Source organism: Myotis daubentonii, chromosome 12, assembly GCF_963259705.1.
Source record: "Myotis daubentonii chromosome 12, mMyoDau2.1, whole genome shotgun sequence".
NCBI classification, from domain to species: Eukaryota; Metazoa; Chordata; class Mammalia; order Chiroptera; family Vespertilionidae; genus Myotis; species Myotis daubentonii.
The window spans coordinates 10,455,448-10,471,445 of record NC_081851.1 but is presented as its reverse complement, the minus strand read 5'-3'; the positions used below and the strand labels follow the sequence as shown (position 1 = coordinate 10,471,445).

General features: G+C 44.9%; 1 protein-coding gene across 1 annotated transcript in view; it reads left to right on the top strand.

The window, feature by feature from the left end:
• TGFBRAP1 (transforming growth factor beta receptor associated protein 1) overlaps positions 1-15,998 on the top strand; it is a 61,905-nt gene that overhangs the window by 25,944 nt on the left and 19,963 nt on the right. Inside the window, exons 3-4 of the mRNA XM_059658937.1 lie at positions 10,968-11,162; positions 13,389-13,543. Of these exons, the coding sequence (XP_059514920.1) occupies positions 10,968-11,162; positions 13,389-13,543 (350 nt within the window). The remainder of the gene's footprint in view (positions 1-10,967; positions 11,163-13,388; positions 13,544-15,998) is intronic.

Genomic DNA, 15,998 nt, shown 5'->3' with positions numbered 1-15,998 from the left:
GCAGATGTGTGAGGTGCAGGTTTGGGGGCTCCCCTGAGGGTGTGGGCAGGTGTGTGAGGTGCAGGTGTGGGGGCTCCCCCCAGGGTGTGGGCAGGTGTGTGAGGTGCAGGTGTGGGGGCTCCCCCCAGGATGTGGGCAGGTGTGTGACGTGCAGGTGTGGTGGCCCCCTCAGGGTGTGCACAGCCTGTGGTGCTAGGGCTCTGTGATGTGCACACATTTGTGTTGAAGTGTGTCCATGTTCATTTTGGAGTTGGAGTGAGTCAGATTCATACCAGGCCTACACATCACAATTGCTTGGCAATTGTTCAGTTTCTCGTATCTTTAGGTTCGCTCATGCTTCTCTTTTTCTTTAATTTTCTGTTGTAAAAGTTGGATCATTTCCGTTGCATATTGTTGAATATGTGAGGCTGACCTTTGTGTTTCCTGCAAACGGGGAGCAGCAGAGGTTTGGTCAGATTCAAGTGTCATTATATTTGCTGGTTTCTGAGGAGGGGCAAGACTTATTCATAGGTGGGGGGCTTCTGTCAGGGTCACACACTGTCTTGTGATTGTGTCTGTGTTGTTACTAGCTATTGGTGAGTATTGCCTACATTTTTAAAAAAATACAATATATATATTGATTTTAGAGAGGAAGGGAGAGGGAGAGAAAGATAGAAACATCAATGATGAGAGAGAATCGTTGATCGGCTGCCTTCTGGGGATTGAGCCTGCACCCTGGGCATGTACCCTTGGCTGGAATGAACCTGGGACCCTTCAGTCCACAGGCTGATGCTCTGTCCACTGAGCCACACTGGCTAGGGCCTGCCTACATTTTTAAATCATACAAATTAGTGGCAAAATTCTCTGTCCCTCCTTCATGTTTGAACTGTAGTTCCCGGAGGAAGAGAAATGCCTCTCTTTGGGCAGGAGGAGTAGGTTTTCAATGAGGCGATCCCTCTGTCTTCCGGAAGTGACTTTCCAACATTATAATTTGAATCATGGATTGTAATATATACAGTGTACTCCCAGTCATCTGCGCTTGGTGGGAGTTCACTCAGGTTGAAGGGTGAGTCCCCGTCCCTGACCCTGCGCTGTGACAGCCTCCTTGCCATCGGGTGTGGCGAGGTGCTGCAAGCCCACCTGGCCCGTTTCCTGCCCTAGATCTGGTTCCCGTGTCGCCAAGGGGCCCTGCGGATTACAGACCGCAGGCTGGGTGCCCGAGGAGCTTGCTGCCCACTGTTTCTAGGCCTCACAGTAGACAGAGCTTACAAGTTGGTTTTTAAAATTTATCTTATTGCTTTTGGAGAGAGGAAGGGAGAGAGAAAGAGAGAGAAACATCGAAGTGAGAGATAAACATCAATCGATTGCCTCCCTCGTGTGCCCTGACTGGGAATCGAACTCACCACATTTTGTTGTATGGATGATGCTCCGACCCACTGAGCCACCCGGCCAGCGCAGAAGTCTGCATTGTTTAAAGATGAGATCCAGTATGAGGTCATGTCGATAGAACCAGGTCAGGGCTGCGAGACACTGACCTTATCTACCTGTGTACCCAAATCTCCTCCAGCCACGCCGAAATCTCCCTAACGGCCACCCAGCACACCGGTCCCTTTGATTTGTCCCACAGCACACAGAACAGAATGATACCGACACTGCGGCTGCCACATGTGGTTACTGAGAAAAGTCCGATGGTTGGTGGTTCTTTTGTCCTGCGGGTGGTATGGGAATGTCCGTCACCTTACTGTGTGTTAGGTCATTTGGAGTAGTTCCCTTCCATGGGGTTATGCGCCACCGGGACATACAGTTAGATTAACTTGTTTCATTTTACTTTTGATTTTTAGAAATTGCTTTACTTTATATTTTGTTCTGTAAATATTTAAAGGGTTCCAAGTCAGATCGCTACAAGAAGGTATATTCAAAGAGCTTATATCCTGACTCCTTCCCCCGTAGGTTTTTATGGTGTATCCTTTCATTTTTAGACAAAAATATAAACAAATATGGGACTATTTCTATCTCTTTCTTTCTTGGCTTTTTACTGAACAGTGTGTTAGGGTAGGAGCCCACTTGGGAGGTTGGTGCCTGTTCCTCGTTGCTCCTGCATGCTGCTCTGGCGTGTGGCAGTCCCAGTTGGTTCAGTCTGCCCCCTGTTGGTGGGCATTGGGCTTTCTCCAGTCCTAGGGGATTAACAAGGACTAGCCTTTTGGTACTTCCCCATTGTACCCACGGGAAAGCTTCTAGAGGCGGGACTGCTGAGTCAGAGACAGTGCCTGTGCACGGTGCGAGGTGTCGCCATGTGCTCGTCCGCTGGGAACTATTCTTCCCCTGGCCAGTTACTTGAGTGTCTTTTTAATGAGGGATGTCCCCCTCTTCTAGGTTATAGACAAATTCATCCATATTCCCTGCTCATGGTTTTATGGTTTCATTTCTTACAGTAAAGAATATAAGGAATGGATTCATTTTATCGTTTTCTATACTCTGTTCATTATCCCAACAAATTGACTAAAGAGTCCATTTTTCCTCACTGGTTCAGGTGGCTGCCTGCAGCGTCCACTACATTTCCTTCTGTCATTGGGTCTGTCCGATTTCCCATTTTGTTCCATCAGGCTGTCTATTCATGAGCCAATACCTGCTTAGTGATAAAGACTTTATAGTGAAAACATTTGATCGCAATATCTTTTTGCTGGTTTTAGTGTTAGGATTGACGGGAGACGGCAGTTGTTATTTAGAATGCATTTTTCCCTCAAGTTTACTTTGTCTCAACTACACAGATATCATGCAAAATTGTTGTTTTGCTTGTAATTGGTACAATTACTAAGTTCAAACAATTCACTATAACGAATGCAAATCCACTTTTAACATTTGAAAACTATGTATTACATTTGCCTTTCTTTCTGAAGATAACATGTGCCCACTCCTGTATCATGAGTAATTGCTCTTAACTTTTTTGGTCTTAATTTAAATTTTATTAATTTAAATTAATATTTTAACCAATATTTTGCTGAAAATTTGATGATAAATTGACTTTATTTTTTAAAATTTATTTATTTTTAGAGAGAGGTAGGGAGAAAGAAACATCAATTTGTTGTTCCACTTATTGATGCAAGAATAGGCCTTCTTTCCCCTGGCTGCCAGCACCCGTTTCCCTCCAGCACCCAGGACCCAGGCCTTCGCTCTGGCTGCCGCTTCCCGCCTTTGCTTCAGGGCTAGGAGCCACTTCCCGCCTTTGCTCCAGGCCGGCCACCGCCATCTTTGTTGCATTAATTTGCATATTCCCTGCTTATTGGCTGTGGGTGCTGCCATCTTTGTTACAGTGACAGTTAATTGGCATATTCCATCTTTATTAGATAGGATGGCACAGTGGCCATCCTTGTACTTACTGGTTGGTGATAGATTGAAAAGCAGAATTACTGAACTAATTGTAGGTGTATGTTCAGTTTTGATAGAAAACACCAAATTATTCTCCAAAACGTTTCTTTATGCCATTCAGTTTATAGACTAACACAGTCTATAAACTTCGGCCAATGTAATGGGTAAAACTTGCTTTTTTCTTTAAATTTGGGTTCCCCTGGTTACTAATGAACATGGACTCTATTCATGAGTTTATTGGTCATTTGCATTTTGTCTTCTGTGACTTACTGATTCATATCTTTTGTCTGTTTTTCTATTGAGTTTAGTCTTCTTCATAATGATGGTTAGAGACTTAAAGGGTCAAAGGGAAATACTTAAGGTGAAAGAATGGTTCATGTTAGACAATTGTAACTGTGGTGGGGGATGCACACATTCCCTCCCTCCCTCTTTCTCTCTCTCTCAAAAAGCTTATTGTTCTGTCATCCTGACAGTTTCGGTTGGTGCTGCTTCACACTGCGACAGCCAGTGTTGAAAGGGTTGGGCAGGGCCAAGCAAGGGTTCTGGGCACAGGGGAAGGCTTCAGAATATGTTGGGGAAGAGCAGGGTTTGTTCCCCCGTGAGCCCAGGGCGCCCAGCCTCTTGAACAGCCTCATTGGGCGGGAAAGCACTATCTCTGTACTTGGTTTTCATGATGACGCACCATCACACACTTCAAAACCAGTTAAAGACGCATTAAAAGATCTTGCCTGGGAAGTATTAACCCACCCGCCGTATTCACCAGACCTTGCTCCTTCGGATTCCCACTTGTTCCAATCGATGGCACACACACTTTCTGAGCAGCACTTCAAAACGTATGAAGAAGTGGAAAATTGGGTCTCTGAATGGTTTGCCTCAAAACAAGGAAAGTTCTATGGGGACGGTATGCACAAATTACCTAAAGATGGGGGAAATGTGTAGCTAGCGACGGACATTACTTTGAATAAAGCACTTTTGATGTTTCTCTTGAAATTATCCTGTTTTCTTTGATTACAAAATCCGCCATTATTAACCGGTACACCTCGTATATCATTGGCTGCTGCTTTGGGGGCTGGATGTCCTTCTGGGTGCCCATTGTTAATCCTTAGCACCGACGCACTCCTCTCGCTGCGATTCCAAACATACTGCAGCACGTTGTCGTACGCAGACCACCTCCAGGGATATTTTTCCATTAATTTTTAGAGAGAGTGGAAGAGAGAGGGAGAGACAGAGAGAAACATCGATGTGAGAGAAACACATGGATTGGTTGCCTCCTGCACGCACCCCAACCAGGGCCGGGGAGGAGCCTGCAACTGAGGTACATGCCCATGACCAGGATTGAACCCGGGACCCTTAGGTCTCCAGGCCGACGCTCTATCCACTGAGCCAAACCTGCTAGGGCTACCACAGTTTTTTAATCCACTCATCTACTGATGGGCACTTAGTTTGTTTCCAAATCTTAGCTATTTTAAATTGCGCTACTGTGAACATAGGGATGCACATATCCTTTCTGATTTCTTGGGATATGCTCCTAGAAGTGGAATGACTGAGTAAAATGGGAGTTCCATTTTTAATTTTATGAAGAAACTCCATACTGTATTCCACAGTGGCTGCACCAGTCTGCATTCCCACCAGCAGTGCAGAAGGGTTCCTTTTTCTCCACATCCTCTCCAGCACTTGTTGTTTGTTGATTTGTTGATGATAGCCATTCTGATAGGTGTGAGACGGTACTCGTCGTTTTGATTGGCATCTCTCAATGATTACTGACTTTGAGTATTTTTTCATATGCCTCTTGGCCTTGTGATGTCCACTTTCTAAAAGTGTCTATTTAGGTCCTTTGCCCGTTTTTGATTGGATTGTTTATCTTCCTTTGGTTATGTTATATGAGTTCCCTATAAATTTTGGAGATTAAACTTTTATCAGATGTAACATTGGCAAATATGTTCCCCCCTGCAGTGGGCTTTCTTGTTGTTTTGTTGATGGTTTCTTTTGCTATGCAGAAGCTTTTTATTTTGATGTAGTCCCATTTGTTTATTTCCTCCTTACTTTCCATTGTCCTAGGAAATGTATCAGTAAAGATATTGCTATCAGAGATGTCTGAGATTTTGCTGCCTGTGGATTCCTCTAAGGTTTTTATGGTTTCCCGTCTTATATTTAAGTCCTTTATCCATTTAAGTTTTTTTTGTGTATGGTATAAGTTGGTGGTCTAGTTTCATTTTTTTGGCATGTATCTGTCCAATTTTCCCAGCACCATTTATTGAAGAGACTGTATGCTCCATTGTATGCTCTTGCCTCCTTGTTCAAATATTAATTGAACATAATGGCTTGGGTTAGTTTCTTGGGTCTCTGTTCTGTTCCATTGATCTATATGCCTGTTCTTGGGCCAGTACCAGGCTGTTTAGATTATGGTAAATTTGTAGTATAACTTGAAATCTGATATTGTGATTCCTACAAACTTTGTTCTTCTTTCTCAGGATTGCTACGGCTATTCAGGGTCTTTTTTTATTCCATATAACTTTTTGGAGTTTTTGTTGTAGCTCTAAGGATTGCTTTGAATCTGTAGATTGCCTTGGGTAGTGTGGACATTTTAATTATGTTGATTCTACCATCCCATGAACATGGAATATTCTTCCACTTGTTTCTGTCTTCCTCTATCTCTTTTTTTTAACATCTTGTAGTTTTCTGAGTACAGGTCTATTTCCTCCTTGGTTAAGTTTATTCCTAGGTATCTTAATTTATTTGTTGCAATGGTAAATGGGATTGTTTTTTTAGTTTCTCTTTCTTTGAGTTCATTATTGTTGTATAAAAATACCATAGAGCCCTAGCCGGTTTGGCTCGGTGGATAGAGCATCAGCCTGCGGACTGAAGGGTCCCAGGTTCGATTCTGGTCAAGGGCACATGCCTGGCTTGCAGACTCGATCCCCAATGGGGGGCGTGCAGGAGGCAGCCAATCAATGATTCTCTCTCATCATTGATATTTCTATGTCTCTCTCTCCCTCTTCCTTCCTCTCTGAAATCAATATATATTTTTAAAAATGCCATAGGTTTATGGGTGTTATTTTGTATCATGCTACGTTGCTTAATTCATTTATTAAATCTGATAGTTTTTTGATGGAGTCTTTAGGGTTTTCTATGTTCACTATCATGCCATCTGCGAATAATGACAGATTAACTTCTTCTTTTCCAATTTGGATGCCTTTTATTTCTCTTCTTATCTGATCACTATGGCTAGCACTTCCAACAGGAGTGTTGAAAGTGGGCATTCCTGTCTTGTTCCTGTTCTTAGGGGAAATGCTTTTAGTATTTTCCCATTGAGTAGGATGTTGGCTGTAGGTTTGTCATATATGGTCTTTATTATGTTGAGATATGCTCCCTCTATTCCCATTTTGCTGAGAGTGTTTATTAAAAATGGGTGTTGGAATTTGTCAAATGCTTTTTCTGCATCTATTGATATGATCATGTGATTTTTGTATTTCAATTTGTTTATGTAATGTATCAGGTCTATTGATTTGTAAATATTGTACCAGCCTTGCATCCCTGGAATAAATCCCACTTGGTCATGGTGTATGATCTTTTTAATATATTGCTGGATCCGATTTCCTAATATTTTGTTGAGGATTTTAGCATCTTATGTTCATCCGGGATATTGGCCTATGATTCTTTTTCTTTGTAGTGTCTTTATCTGGTTCTGGAATTAGAATAATTCTGGCCTCATAAAAAGAGCTTGGAAGTGTTCCTCCCTCTTGGACTTTTTGGAATAGTTTGAGGAGTATAGGTGTTAGTTCTTCTTTGAATGTTTGCTAAAACTCCCCTGTGAAGCCGTCTGGACTTGGGCTTTTGTTTGCTGGGAGTTTTTTGATTGCTGCTTCTATTTCATCAGTTGTAATTGGTCTATTCAGGTTTTCTGATTCCTCCTGATTCAGTTTTGGGAGGTTGTATTTTTCTAGGAATTTGTCAATTTCATCCACATTGTACAACTTGTTGGTATATAATTGTTTATAATATTTTCTTATAACCCTTTGCATTTCTTTGGTGTCAGTGGTTAATTCTCCACTTTTGTTTCTGCTTTTATTCATTTGGGTCCTCTTTCTTTGTTTCTTGATAGTCTGGCTAATGGTTTATCAATCTTGTTTATCCTTTCAAAGAACCAGCTCTTGGTTTCATTGGATTTTTTGGTAGTGATTTTTTAGTCTCTATGTCATTTATTTCTGCTCTAGTCTTTATTATTTCCTTTCTTCTATTTACTCTGGGCTTTTCTGGTTATTCTCTTTCTAGTTCTTTAAGCTGTAGGGTTAAATAGTTTATTGTAGATTTTTCTTGTTTTTTGAGGTGTGCCTGTAGTGCTATGAACTTCCCTCTCATGACTGCTTTGGCTGTGTCTCAGATTTGGGATTCTTGTGTGCTCGTTTGCATTGGTTTCCGGGAAGTTTTTTATTTCTTTCTTGATCTCATTGGTAACCCATTCATTGTTTAGTAACATGCTATTTAGTCTCAATGTGTGTGAATATTTTTACTGTAGTTGATTTCTAATTTCATTCCATGGTGATCTGAGAAGATGCTTGATATGATTTCAATCTTCTTGAACTTGTAGAGGCTTGTTTTGTGTCCTGACATGTGGTCTGTCTTTTTGAATGACCCATGTGCACTTGAGAAGAATGTATTCTCTGTAGCTTTGGGGTGAAATATTCCATAAATGTCAATTAAATCCATCTGATCCAGTGTGCAATTCAGAGTCACTGTTTCCTTGTTAAATTTTTGTCTGGAAGATCTATCCAGTGGAGTCAGGGGGGTGTTAAAGTCCCTACTATGACTGTATTGTCAGTCTCTCTGTTAACCATTTGTACGCCATAAGTATCTATAGATGCAAGTGGCAGACCATTTTTAATTAAATTAAATGTCATGGCAGTTAACTGGTTAAAGTCCTCTAGAAGTTTTTAAAATATATTTAGGTGCCTCTATATTGGGTGCATATATGTTTACCAGGGTTATATCCTCCTGTTGGATGATCCCTTTAGTATTATGTAGTGACCTATGTTGTCTCTTGTGATGGCCTTCATTTTGAAGTCTATTTTGTCAGATATGAATATTGCTACCCCAGCTTTTTTTTTCTTTTCCGTTTGCATGGGAAATTCTTTTCCATCCCTTCACTCTCATCCTGTGTGAATCTTTTTTTCTGAGCTGGGTCTCTTGTTGACAACATATAGTTGGGTCTTGTTTTTGTATCCATCCAGCTACCCTATGCCTTTTGATTGGAATATTTAATCCATTTACCTTTAAGGTTATTATTGATAGGTACTTATTGATTGCCATTTTAATTCTAGGTTTCTCTCTTTCTTCTTGTTACAGCAGTTTCTTTAGCATTTCTTGCAATGCTGGTTTGGTGATAATGAACTCCTTTAGTTTTTTTTTTTTTTTTTTTTTTTTTGTCTGGGAAGTTCTTTATTTGACCATCTATTTTGAATGACAGCCTTGCTGGATATAGTTACCTTGGTTTCAGATCCTTGCTTTTCATTACCTTGAGTACTTCATGCCATTCTCTCCTGGCCTGTAGAATTTCTATTGAGATATTAGGTGTTAGACTTATGGGAGCTTCTTTGTAAATAACAGTTTGCTTTTCTCTCGCTGCCTTTCAGATTCTCTCTTTGTCTTATAGAATTTGGCATTTTAATTATGATGTCTGGGTGTGGGCCTGTTTGGGTTCTTCTTGCTTGGGACTCTATGCTTGGGACTCTTGTATGACCTTCACCAGGTTAGGGAAGTTTTCTGCTATTATTTCTTCAAACATGTTCTCTATCTCTTGCTCTTTTTCTTCCCCTTCTGGCTCACCTATAAGGTGAATATTGTACATTTCATGTCATTTCATGTTGGCTTTCCTAAATTGTCTTCCTGTTTTTTAATTGTTTTTTTTTTCTTGGTTCTGATTGAGTGATTTTTCTACCCTGTCTTCTAATTCACTGATCCGATCCCCAGCCACTCCTAATCTGCTGTGTATTCCTTCCAACGTGTTCTTTATTTGTGCTATGTCATTCTCTATTTCTGGTTTCATAGTTATATCTTTTCTCTTGCTGTTGAGCATCTTTACCATCATTTTTCTGACTCTATATCAGATAAATTTCTTATCTCTGCTTCATTTATCTCTTCTTCTGGAGAATTCTCTTGTTCTTCCATTTGGGGGTTGTTACGTCGTCTCTTCATTTTGGCTGCCTGTTTGGGTTTGTGACTTTATATTAGGTAGATCTGCTACGCCTTTCAATCTCTAGTGTTGGACAGTCAAACACTGTTTCTGACTAATTAGATTGGGCAAAGACTCTGAGCCTCTAGAGCAGCGGTTCTCAACCTGTGGGTCGCGACCCCTTTGGGGGTCGAACGACCCTTTCACAGGGGTCGCCTAAGACCATCGGAAAACACATATATAATTACGTATTGTTTTTGTGATTAATCACTATGCTTTAATTATGTTCAATTTGTAACAATGAAAATACATCCTGCATATCAGATACTTACATTACAATTCATAACAGTAGAAGAATTACAGTTATGAAGTAGCAACGAAAATAATGTTATGGTTGGGGGTCACCACAACATGAGGGACTGTATTAAAGGGTTGCGGCATTAGGAAGGTTGAGAACCACTGCTCTAGAGACTGCTTCTGCTTGCAGACTGATTGGATTTAGTCTCAACTAGCCCTCAGGTAATCATCTACAGGGTGGGGCAATTGCTTCTGCCTGGAGGTTAATTCTAATTCTCAGTCTCTTAATGGGCCTCAGTAACTCAGTGGGACAAGGTGCTTTCCAATAGGGTCTGTCAACTGTCTTCCACCCAGGCAAAGCCGCCTGTATAGCAAATGTCTTTGTGAGAAGGATGGCCTCCGCAGCGTGAGGGAATGACTCAGCACTGGAAACCGGGGTGTCTACCTTTTGAGGTATAACCCCAGAGCCCCCAATCCTGACTTCTCACACAGCTCCAGTTCACTGTGCCCTCCCTCTGCTGGAACACAAGGTGAGTGGTTGTGTGTTGGCACTTTAAGAGGGTGCCTGCATTTCTAGCTGTCTCTCCCTGGCAGACAGCAACCCTGCTGCTTTTCACAGCCAGATGTTATGTGGTCACCTTTCTCAATTCTTGTGCTTTCTGCTTGGGGTTTAGACCCCAGCGTTCTCAATGGGAACCCCCGGAGCTGAGATATGCCTCTGGAACCTCAGCTGGTGTCTGTGGCAGCCGGCTAGATCTTTCGCGCCTCCGCCCCTCCTACCAGTCTCTATGCGGTCTTCACTTTTGGTCCTCATTTATAGGGTCCTCTCCAGCGAGTGTTTAGTTGATTATTCAAGAAGTTTTTCTGTGTTTTAGCTGTAATTCCAGTTAGGTCCTGGGACCTAACTGCAGCATCCACTTACTCTGCCACCATTTTTAATCCCCCAGTTTATCTTCATTTTTCGTTGGAAGTAAATATAAGATACACACTCTGGGAATCTAGTTCTCGTGGAAATGAAGTCACGAAGAGTTCTTCACATGTGCAGTATATTATGTTATCTTTCCTATCTGAGATATAAGGAAAGTGGGGGATATTCTGCATCCAGATGCAGGAAAGTAAGTAGTTACTTAAGGCCTCCTAATCCCTGTTTTTCTAGGCATGTTTGCCACCGTTGCTGGGATTTCTCAGCGGGCTCCTGTGCACTGGTCGGAGAACGTGATCGGGGCGGCTGTCTGCTTCCCCTACGTCCTGGCGCTCGACGACGCCTTCATCACAGTCCACAGCATGCTGGACCAGCAGCAGAAGCAGACCCTGCCCTTCAAGGAAGGCCAAATTCTGCAGGACTTCGAAGGTACCAGTTCACGCAGAAATCTTAACAAAATTCCGTTATCACTTCTCTCGTGACATTTCCTCAGTAAATACTGCTCCGAGCCGTTAGGAACCGGGTTTATGCTGAGCATAGCAGATACAAGGCGATGGTAACACACATTCCGTACTTCGGGGCCCCAGGTCAGTGGGGAGAGAGACATTTAAACAGTAGGCACAGCAGCTGAAAAGCCTGATAGAATGAAGTAAGGGGAGAGCAGAGGAGGAAGGATTTCCTAGAAATAACAGGGAGGGCTTCCTGAAGGAGGTAGTATTTGAGCCAAACCTTTAAGGGTGAGAAGGACTCAGCCAAGCACACGTGCTCTGAAAGAACCTTCAGGTAGAGAGCAAGGTGCATGAAAACCTGCACTTCAGGCCCCGGAAGCAGGCCAGTGGCTGTGGTGCCCGGCGTGGGAGGAGGATGGTGTCAGATGAGGAGACCAGGGCAGTCAGGGAGGGACTGCCTCTTCTGTGCAGTGGGGGGCCAGGGGGCGGATTTAATTTACTTCTAAACTTTATTAGAACGTTTTTAAATGTACTGAAGAGTTGAGAGAAGACAAAGGGAACCTCTGTGCACCATCCACTTAGATGTAGCACCTAACGTTGAAGGGAAGTGGAGGACCACACAGCGTTTAAACCGTAATGCTCCAGCCTGCCTCTCCTCAGAATCAGGGCACTTTCCTCCGTAACCACACCACCCCTCCGCACCTTAGAGAGTGAGCTCCATGTCCTGCCTGTGTCAGATTCCCCAGGGTCCTAGAATGCCTGCTGTGATCTTTTCTTCTGCGTTGTGTGTATCGTTTAAGGATCTTAGCTCACCACACGTTGCCCTTCCTTTTTGAGATGCTGGGGATGTGAACTTCCTAGGACTCACCTGGCATGTTAAGCCCCTCAGCTTCCAGCTGGAGGCCTGGCACGGCCTCAGAGGACACATTTCACAGCGGTGTTCATGCCGGTGCTGAGGTGGGCGGGTCGTGCACTCTGAGGGGCTGTTGATGTGCCCACCCTAGGTGGGAGCAAGGGGGGCTTCCTGGGAACAGGGACTCCAGCACAGAGAGGGGACAGAGTCTCCTGAGTATGAGAAAAGCTAGTTTGGTTGTGAGAACAGGGGACAGATAATCGAGACGAGAGCAGAGCAGGAGGACCAGGGAGGGAGACGCGGTGGCGATCCAGGCCAGGAGACGAGGGCTGGCTGGGCTGCAGTGGGCAGGAGTGCAGCGGAGACGAGCTGACAGCAGCAAAGGCGTGGCTGACCGGAACTGTCCTTGAGGCAGAAAGAGAAGCCGTGCCATTGCTTCCTGTGAACACGTAATAGCTCGCTTAACACGTGTCCCCAGGGCGCAGCAGAACTCACTTAGCAGCTTTGTACTGGGCCCTGGCTGGGCCACTCAGTTGGTTGTAGCATCATCCCATGCATCAAAAGGTTGTGGGTTCGATTCCAGGTCAGGGCACATACCTAGTTTACAGGCTCGATCCTGCTTGGGGCACCTACGGGAGGCAACTGATTGATGTTTCTCTCTTTCTCTCTCTCTAAAAATCAATAAGCATTTCCTCAAGTGAGGATTAAAAAAAATAAAGCTTTGTACAAGGAGCTGGTCTTGGATTGTAGTTGCACTCCTGGGTGGATGCCTGTGCAAGGTCCCCCAGGTGAAATGGGGTGACATTGCTGGCCACGGTCAGGGTGACTCACAGCTGTGTGGGGGAGTGGTAAGGTGGTGCCGGGATGTGGAGGTGTTTGTATGGCAGGTGAGTATGAAATACTATCTCATCGTTCAGAATGTCGTGTTAAAATCTTGTTTCCGGTAAAGTACCTAACACGAACAGAAAATAAAATTTTGAAAGTTTTATATGAGGTACATCATAATTCGGACTGACAATTTTCCATAACTGATCTCTATAACCTCATTGGACTGTATATTGTATATCTACTCAACTGGTTGTAAATTTATCAGCACTTTCAAATAAAAACAATGCAAAAAAGGATATTTTATACTTTGGAAATGGAGTGTTAAGAGTTTGGCCTTTGCTGACAGTTGAAAGTATGGGGTAAAGAAGAGAGAGGCGTTATCATTTCTAGTTTCTGTGGTGATTCTGTGTGGGAGAACGCCGATGACATTGATCAGCTGGTCAGAGCGGGGTCAGTGTGGGGAGCAGCGTGTTTTCTTGCCGGCAGTATGTCTTCCCCTTTCCAATTGGTTGACTTTCTTCCCAGGAAGAGTGATTGTCGCCACAAGTAAAGGAGTTTACGTCTTGGTTCCCTTACCTCTGGAAAAACAAATACAGGATCTTCTGGCAAGCCGCAGAGTGGAGGAGGCGTTGGTTTTAGCAAGAGGAGCCCGGAGGAACATTCCAAAGGAGAAATTTCAGGTCTGTAGCTCCGGATGGAGGAAGCGTGCCTCCGGGCAGGAAGCGGAAAGCATTCAGGGTTAGCCCACACAGGAGCCCTTCCTGAGTGCCCACCGCTTGGGCGGAGTTCTCTCGCACGTCCCTCTGTGCAGGTAGGAAACAGGTGCAGAGCCACGGCTGGGCAACAGCCGCAGGACACGGCCGACAGCCCGGTCAGGCTGGAGCCTCCGGCTTCTGTGCTTAGTACACAGAGCTGTGTTTCTGACCAACTTCCTTCCTCAGTGGCCTTCAAAGAAGAATCAGGGCATAATTCTGAAAACCAAGAGTAGCAGCAGGTTACTTTGTTTCCTCCTTTAGAATTTGTATTTGTTGGGATGGACTGAATTGTAAAAGTTTAGGTTTCTATTTTCTACAGGTTAACCGTACTGATAACTATCTAATACTGCAGGAATCCACCTAGTTAATTTCCTTAGGAGAAAACTCAATGCACTTAAGAAACGTGAGCTTTCGTAGAGTTGGTATGAATAAACGTAATGGCTATAATAATCACCAGTTGTTCTTATGTCTAATGAAGTCACATTCCCTAACAATTGCTGCTTGATCGGCTGTCAGGTCAGTTCAGGTTACGCTCTGGAGTCGGAGTCGGGAGAAAAAGAAATGTGATGGGGGTGCGTGTACATTCATGTGAATGTCTAAGTCGTCGTTGAAAGGGCTCATGGACGTAGAGTAACCCTTCACAGTCCACGGCTGTGACTGCTGTGGAATGAGAGGATGCTTTATGCTGAAAAAGGTAGGTTCTGACAGCGAGAGGCAGGAAGTGTACTTAGTGGTTATGGGGTGTGAAAGAAGGCATCTTTTCTCTATTTAAATAGTGATGAACTTTCATCCTCCTAATTTTTTAAAGTAAGACCTACCCATTAGCTCTCAGCAGGGGGCAGCAAAAGCAAAAGGAAGAAAGTGCCTGCTCAGGGCCTGCTGTGCTGAGCGCCCGCAGTGGCAGTGCTTTCCTTCCACCGCCAGCCAGTGGCCCGGAGGAGCCCGTAGCCGGACCTGAGAGTGAGCGGTGGGCTCCTCACTCCTCTCGCCTGTGTATCAGGGACCCAAGCTGCCGCCTGCAGACGAGTTGGATGGCTGGACAGGCCGGTCCTGGGGTGCCCCTCCTTGTGCGTGTACGTGTGCACGCGCGCGCGCACACTCAAACACACACTCATGCACACACGCACGCAGACACGCAGACACGCACACGCGCACACACACGTGCACACTTTAAGTTTGTAACATTTTCTTAAAGAGGCTCTCCTGGTTCTTTGTCTGCTTTTGCCTTTTCTCCTCTCTTCTTGCCACGAGTAGACATATGCAGTGAGTATTAAGAACACGACTAGCCGCCTTGCTCTCTGGTCCGATATCTCAGTCGGCGTGTCCCCTCTCTAACATGCCCTCTGCCTTCTCCCTGTTGCTGCGAACACGCACAGCCCTGGGACCCTCAGAAGGACCTCGGGGTCAGCCCTTTCTCTGTGCCCGTCGTTGCAGCTGGTTGGTGTCAGCAGCCTCCTCGGGGTGCCTGCTCCATCCTCCATGCCACCCTGGGGCGATCTTTCTAAACTGCAGACCGCATCCTGGCGTGAGATGCATCAGTGGGGGCCTCCTGCCGACAGTAAAGTCCACATCCTGCAGGTGCTTCAGATCGGCCCCGCCCGCTCCCCTCTCCTGCCCCCTCTGTCGCCCTGTGAAACGTGCCTGAACCACACACAGTTCACCTCACAGGGTAGCGGACCTGGGGAACAGCGGTTGAGCCCTACAGTGTGAAAGCCCTCTGAGAGGCATTTTAAATATTTCAATCCTCAGAGCAGGTAAAACATAACCAGTACAGTCTGAAGAGACAGGAAGGCACAGCAGCTGGCAGCTGGTGCGAGCAGAGCACTGGGGCCTGTCTCCCCGTGCGGACCTGTCGTGCCCCTGCCGCGCCCTCACACCCCTCTTCCCCCCCTACTATACTGGAGCGACTTCCATACGCTGTAAATTACTATTTCGGTACCTCGCTGAAATATGCCTGTTCCTGAGCCTTCCCGGCTCCTGGGTAGACTCTTCTCTCTGGGTTTCCCACCTCTGCTCATTTCTGGGCTGAGCTACAAAGAAATGGGTCCGCGGGAGTCACAGCTGTGGACCGGGCTCCCAGCAGCCCTCATGGGATGGGTGTGGAGCAGAGGTGGTTGTTTAGGGGTAACCTCTCCTGAAGGGGCTGTGTTTTTAGGGTTAGATGTGACCCTTACCATAAGGTACATTACTTCCTTTAACGTTAGGGTGCGTGCGGCCAAACGCTAGCCCAGGCTTAGAGAAACCGGAAAGGGAGAGGAAGGAGCCAGGCGGTCAGGAGACTGGCATGTCACCGTTCATCCCCTTCTCTTCATTTAAAGCAGGAACTGATCTTGCTCCACTGAGCGCTAGGGAGGGATTATCAGAAGTTTGAGGGGCTGGG